The sequence below is a fragment of the Tripterygium wilfordii genome, chromosome 7 (assembly GCF_013401445.1).
Source record: "Tripterygium wilfordii isolate XIE 37 chromosome 7, ASM1340144v1, whole genome shotgun sequence".
Classification (NCBI taxonomy): domain Eukaryota; kingdom Viridiplantae; phylum Streptophyta; class Magnoliopsida; order Celastrales; family Celastraceae; genus Tripterygium; species Tripterygium wilfordii.
In genome coordinates, this window is record NC_052238.1 from 6,461,239 (window position 1) to 6,468,221 (window position 6,983).

The 6,983-nt window shown below is 36.7% G+C and overlaps 1 protein-coding gene and 1 long non-coding RNA gene across 2 annotated transcripts; one reads left to right on the forward strand and one right to left on the reverse strand.

Moving 5' to 3' along the window:
* Positions 1–1,750: 1,750 nt before the first annotated feature.
* LOC120002687 (casbene synthase, chloroplastic-like) lies at positions 1,751–4,407 on the forward strand. The gene is made up of 7 exons (XM_038851453.1): positions 1,751–1,940; positions 2,027–2,303; positions 2,392–2,767; positions 2,845–3,063; positions 3,170–3,308; positions 3,401–3,649; positions 3,818–4,407. The coding sequence occupies exons 1-7, from the start codon at positions 1,827–1,829 to the stop codon at positions 4,112–4,114; spliced, it is 1,671 nt and encodes a 556-aa protein (XP_038707381.1). The 5' UTR covers positions 1,751–1,826; the 3' UTR covers positions 4,115–4,407.
* Positions 4,408–4,903: 496 nt separating this feature from the next.
* On the reverse strand, positions 4,904–5,695 carry LOC120002689. Its single transcript, XR_005469178.1, has 2 exons — positions 5,395–5,695; positions 4,904–5,133 (listed from the first exon to the last, which is right to left on the reverse strand). It is a non-coding gene; the product is annotated as an uncharacterized LOC120002689 (long non-coding RNA).
* Between the last annotated feature and the right edge of the window lie 1,288 nt (positions 5,696–6,983).

Below are 6,983 nucleotides of genomic sequence, written 5' to 3' on the forward strand. Positions count from 1 at the left end.
TCAAGGTAATCGTCTGTGTATTCCTAAAACATCTTTAAGGGAAAAGTTGATTCGAGATATTCATGGAGGTGGTCTTGCTGGTCACATGGGAAGGGACAAAACAGTAGCAAGTCTAGAAGAGAGGTATTATTGGCCACAATTGAAAAAGGATGCTGGAAAGTTTGTGCAAAGGTGTTATACTTGTCAAGTATCAAAAGGTCAGTCACAAAATACTGGACTATATATGCCCTTGCCTGTTCCAGAAAATATTTGGGAAGACCTATCAATGGATTTCGTGCTAGGCTTGCCTCGAACACAACGAGGAGTGGACTCTGTGTTTGTTGTTGTTGACAGATTTTCAAAAATGGCGCATTTTATACCTTGTCGAAAAACATCTGATGCCTCTCACATAGCGCGCCTATTTTTCAAAGAAGTAGTACGACTCCACGGTGTACCTCGTTCCATTACTTCGGATAGAGATACGAAGTTTCTGAGCCACTTTTGGGTTATGTTATGGAAGATGTTTAATACTTCTTTAAATCGAAGCTCAACTGCCCATCCGCAATCTGATGGTCAAACTGAAGTTACTAACCGAACGATGGGCAACCTGATTCGTTGTATTTGCCAGGATCGTCCTACACAGTGGGATCATGCTTTACCACAAGCTGAATTTGCTTATAATAGTACTGTCCATAGTGCTACCGGGAAGTCTCCTTTTAGTGTGGTATACATATTTCCACCTCGACATACTGTTGATCTAGTTCCATTCACAAAAGGGGCTGGTTTCAGTAGTGCAGCAGAGAAATTTGCTGAACAAGCACAAGCTGTGCAAGATGAAGTAAAACAGAAGCTAGAAGAGACTAATGAGAGGTATAAGAAATCCGCTGATAAGCATAGAAGACTCAAAGTGTTCAACGAAGGAGATTCAGTTATGGTTTTCTTACGGAAGGAGCGGTTTCCGGTTGGCCGTTACAGTAAGTTAAAGCCTAAGAAATACGGTCCTTATAAGATCTTGAAGAAGATCAATGATAATGCTTATGTTGTTGCTTTGCCTGACGATATGGTTATCTCTCGCACTTTTAATGTGGCTGATTTATATGAGTTTCATGACGACGAGCCATTGTATCCTGAATTTCACTCGAGGACGAGTTCTGCACAAGTAGAGGGGACTGATGTAGAACATCTTGAGGACATTTTTATGAAGCAACTGGACCACTATAAGAAGAATAAGAGGGCCCGGTAGTTTTGTTTGTTTTTAAAGTCCTGATTCTAGTATTTCTAAGTTTCCGTGATTGTTTAGGAGTAATAAGTCCTAGTCTATTTCTGATTAGTATTATTTGATTTTAGGAGTAATAATCCTAGTTAATTTCTTATTTTAGGAGCCTTATAAAAGGGTCAACTACTGTAACGTTTTATGCATACTTTTATTATTAAACTTTGTTCAGTGAAACTGATTCACGTGTGTAGCTCTCTGTTAGAGACTCTGCTTGATTATTTTTGGGTTTTGACGTGATCAAATCCCTTCTTGTTAACTTCCGTTCTGCGTCACATAGGATTTCAAAAGTCATTCTACATTGATTTTTGGAGAAGAAGTTGTTAATAGATATAGACAAATATGAATTATTTAGTATGATAATTAATTTATCACGTGCGCATAATTGATCAACCCATATACATGCTACAGCCGCCATATATACACACACACACACACATAGTTTCGTGTATAAATAGCAGCACTTGCAACTTCATATTTTATCACTAAATTCACAGCCACTACTCCTAATTACCTGCTCTGTATTCTCTCTCTCTCTCTCTCTATATATATATATATATCCAGGCATCTAGCTATGGCAACAAAAGCTCAACCAGCTGCTGCTGCAGAGACTTTGCGTAGGACAGCAAATTATCATGCTTCTGTTTGGGGCCCTCGTTTCTTTGCTTCCATTCCCTTTGACGAATCAGTAATTACTGATCACATCCTTTAGTTTTCTTTATTAATGAAGAGATCATGTTTAATAATCGTCTTTAACTCCTGTGAACATTGTAGGTATTTGAATCATACACAAAGCAAGTGGAAGAGATGAAAGTGCAAGTGAGAAATATGTTGACTGATTCCAAAGTCAGCGACGTGGAAACAGTCAAATTGATCAACTTGTTATGCCGGCTCGGTGTGTCATACCACTTTGAGAGTGAGATCGAGGATTTTCTGAATCAAGCTATTGATTCCATGCATAATCTAGCATGTCAAAATGATGTCTGTGATCTCGACACTACTGCAATACTATTCCGAGTGTTTCGACAATTTGGTTACAAAATGTCTTGCGGTAAGTCCATAAATTAAAAACCTTGTTTCTCTTTCATATATGTTATAATTTTTTTTCCCTTATGATTGCTTATGAATATTCATTCCAGATGTATTCAACAAGTTTAGGGACAGCGACGGTAATTTTAAGGAGAGTTTAGCTAAAGATGTCAAGGGCATGCTAAGTTTGTATGAAGCTTCTCATTTGATTATGCATGGAGAAAATATTTTGGACAAAGCTCTTGTTTACACGAGTACTCGACTCCTCAAATTTGTAGAAAGTGAATGTGAATCTCCTCTTGCAAAACATATAGCTTATGCTTTGCAACAACCCTTTCACAAGGGCATACCAAGAATTGAATCAAAACAATACATCTCTTTCTATGAAGAAGACGAGTCTTCTAATGAAATGTTGCTCAAATTCGCCAAAATAGACTATAATCTATTGCAAGTTTTCTACCAGCGGGAGCTCAGCCAACTTTCAAGGTAAAATCTAAATCCAATTATGATTAACTAATTCAAAATCTATGCAATTGATATATATACATATATTTGTAATGTAGTTGGTACGATACTTTGGACATTCCTTCAAATTTTCCTTATGCAAGAGAAAGAATTGCAGAAGTTCACATGTGGTCTGTTGCAGTTTACTTTGAGCCATGTTACTCAGATGCTCGAATAATTTTATCCAAAGTTATAACAATGATATCAATTTTAGATGACACATATGATCTCTATGGTACAATTGAAGAACTTTGGCTGCTAACCGATGCAATAGATAGGTACACACTAATTCTTGATCAATTTTCTTCTACATGTATTTTTCCTTACCTTTTTTTTTTTGATACATATGCATTTGTTCTTACTAATATGAACATTAATTCTTAGGTGGGATGTCGATGTGATTGTTCAACTACCAAACTACATGAAATTTCTCTATAGTAGTCTTTTGAATGTTTATCATGAATTTGAGAATCAATTGAAAAGTGAAGGGAGATCTTATGCTGTGTCTTATGCAAAATATGCGGTAAATATATATAATATCAATTCAATTTTCTAGTCTGAAATTAATTAGTCTATACATTTTTCCCCATTAACACCATGTTTTCCAATTATTAGATGAAAGAATTGTCGAGAGGCTACCGCGTTGAAGCAGAATGGTTTCACACAGGCATTGTGCCAACATTTGATGAATACTTGGAGAATGGATTAATCACAAGCAGTTACCACACAATTCTGTCAGGATCTTTTCTAGGAATGGGAGAAATAGCAGGAATGGATGCATTTGAATGGTTGAAAAGTAAACCGAAGATCCTTCAAGCTTCAATGGCAATTGGTCGTCTCATGAATGACATAGTGTCGCACAAGGTACAAATTAATAAATATGCATGCTAGGGCATGAAACTTTCTATTTATAAAGAGGATTGTAGCTCTGAAATTTCATAGAAGATAGATACATTACACAACCTGGGTTATATTCATATATATATGAATACACACATACATATTATCGATCATAATATGTATGTTTTGTAGGATGAGCAAAAAAGAGGTGATGCTGCATCAGGAGTTGAGGTGTATATGAAGCAATATGGCATTTCTGAGACCGAAGCAGTCAAATATGTTGAGAACAAAGTTTCAGATGCATGGAAGGACATTAATGAAGGACACGTGAGACCAAATACCATGTCCATACATCTTTTCATGCGAGTTGTCAACCTTTCACGTGCTACTCATTTCTTTTACAAGTTTGATGATAAATACACAGATCCAAGAAGTACCAAAGACTATGTCAAGGCATTGTTCGTTGACAAGATCCCACTCGGTGCTTGAATCCTTTAATTTCATTGTATAATCATAAATGTGTGATGAATTATATGTACCTCATAGTATATATGTTCACTCATGGTGTTTTAGTCTTGTTAAGGCTTTGTAGCTGCGTGCATGTATGCATGCATAAGCCCGCTTAAAAAAATAAAAAATGTATGTATAAGGCTGCGATGTGATGATGCGTAGTAGAATGAAGAAGAAGCACTACATCTATATATATGTAGAACATATGTGTTCTAGTATTGGTTTGTATTTTTTATTTGAGAATAAAGTTCTATAATTTACAGCTTGTTTTATATGAGTTGATTAAATTGCTCTCCATTGAAATTGCCCAAGCGTTAAGGTTCTAACAACAAGTTGAAAGGGACAAATAATCCGATAACATAGAATGAAATTGTTTGTCAGATCATTCGAATTAGCAGATATCTATTAACAATAGTGAGGTGGGAGGACTTCTGTACCGAATCAACAGGCAGCACACGAAGTGCCGTAACAGGCAGCACGCACAGTCCTGTAACAGGCAGCACACATAGTGCCGTTTCAGGCAGCACACGAAGTGCCGTAACAAGCTTGGTGCACCAAAGCTAACGATTATTGTCGTTAACATACAGTATTCTGACAAAGTCTCTCCCAGAACAAGTAATCAGAATAGTATAACTCAAAGTCGGGATCCATAACAAAATGACCTCAGAATCAGAATCAATATCGGAGTATCATCAGAGTCATGATTAGAACCCGAATGACTTGGAATTAATATGAAGTCATACCAAACGGTAAATAGTAACTCAGAGCTTGTCCCAGAAGAAAATATATGAACCAATGGCATCATCATAAGTCAAATGAACGGTAATGACAATGAATATACAAAGATCACAATAGTACCAAGCTGACATCTCGTAGAAAGCATGTGCAATGTTGTAAGTATCGAATAAGTTTTCTATTCACTCACCGGATAATCAGCTATCATGCTATTACTTCCACGTCCCTCGCGTAATCGTAGAAACCACCGACCAACTGGTCACCTAAGTCATACAAACTTCCACTTGGATAATTTTAAAGCATCCCAATTATTATAACCCTTCCTAGAAATTCCAGCGACATAACGACGCTCGAATATAAAACCCCAATAATTATACAAAACATTCACAGATTTCAAGTAGTCCATTCAATATACACCCTTTCAGACTTCAGTAACTCAATTCCACCCGATAATCCAAAAGAAATTTTAAACCCATTAACTCAATTTTACAAAAATACTAAGTATAAGTTTAGCTCAATCTTACTCGAGGCAAATGAACCTTCGAATTCAACTTTAAGCTCTGTCCATCAAAGCTTCCATGTACATGCTCAAGAGCAATACAGGCCATCTCTTCCTAACTCCCAATTTGACTCGTACGATCATGTAATGAACCTTAACCTTGTAAACACAACTCACAAATCCTCCCAGTACAAACCATGGCAGCTATGAAGAGATCAAAGAGGTCGGCACACCACCCTCCCTGTCTCACGTCCTCTGCTAGCCCCTCTAAATTCTTCTCTCTTTCCTTCTTGTTTTTTCTGGACTCTTCTTTCTTCTCTCGGTTTTCTTTCTTCACGGGAAGCTAAACATAACATTAATATATTTTTAAACTTTATCCAATTGCATTTCAATTTCATTGTTCATTCATTTCATTTCAATCTCGTTACCCTTTTCAAAGACCATTATGCCCTGCAAGTTTATCAGAATTTACCATTCATATATATACAATTTTGCCCTTATGCTTAAATTCAACATCCCTTTTCAGACCGGAAATTACAAACTGGTTAGAATTGAGCATTCTAACTTTTGCAGGAAATTAAATCATCGCACCAGCTTTACATAACTGGTGCGAATTTTTTTTTTATTTTTTATTTTTCACTTGGGAAGCTAGCCATGTCAGCAAGTTCGCCGCAGTTATTAATTGCTTCTTGCTCTTGGTATCTTCCCTGGCATGCCAAAAAGGTATTTTGACTCTTGGGAATAGAAGTTTATGATGTGATGATTTTGTGTGTTTGAACACGTCAAGACTTGCTCTCAATCCAAACATTTTGATATGAAAGTTGTACACCAATCTCACCTGTCACTAAAAGAGTTGTGTGTAATTTTAAGAATACAAAACTATTGGTTCGAGAGTGCCTTCCTGAAAAATGACTTAAAATTTATCAGGTGTCAAGTGAGAAAAGCATGAGATAGAAGACAAACATCAGAATGAAGGTGTTTTTATTGAACTGAATGAAAATAGCACATCACTGGAATGTATTAGACTTTTCATTAGGAATACATCCTAAAATATATGAAAGATTGTGCTTATAAGCTAAAATAACATTGTAGCCGTGGAGGATATAGCCACGGAGGCTTAAAAGGATATAAGTTGGGATAAAAATAGTTTACCAAAGTCATGCTAAGTAAAGGATAAAAGTTTAGAGACGCAAAATATGTGTTTGACACGGGGTGCTTGCAACTTATACTTCTTCTTCGTATAGTCATTTGATCTTCATGGTGGTCACTATCTCCTAGCTTCTAGGCATGATCTTGCAATTTCATGACTTGATAGATCATGGAAAACCGCTTTCTGGCTTGCCTCTTAGGTTACTAGCTTAGATCCCTCTGAAACCTTCATGTCTTCAAGGTTGTGTTGATCATGGTGATGGATCCAGATCGTGGTCTTTCATCACGGAAGCTGTTGGAGCACTTGGTACATGTAGCTCATCACACTTCCTTGAAATATAGGCTTCATGCAGGTTGTTGACGAATTGAGGCTGACGGTTATCATCCCTGGCTTCTTCTGATGCATGGTCATGAGAAAATAGCTTAATTCTCAAAGTGTAAGAGGAAGTCAATTTCAATCTCTGG

Coding starts and splice junctions, on each gene's coding strand:
- LOC120002687 (XM_038851453.1), top strand. CDS start 1,827: ATGGCAACAAAAGCTCAACCAGCTGCTGCTGCAGAGACTTTGCGTAGG. Junction 2,768..2,844: donor GAGCTCAGCCAACTTTCAAG/GTAAAATCTAAA, acceptor TTTGTAATGTAG/TTGGTACGATACTTTGGACA. Junction 3,650..3,817: donor ATGACATAGTGTCGCACAAG/GTACAAATTAAT, acceptor TATGTTTTGTAG/GATGAGCAAAAAAGAGGTGA.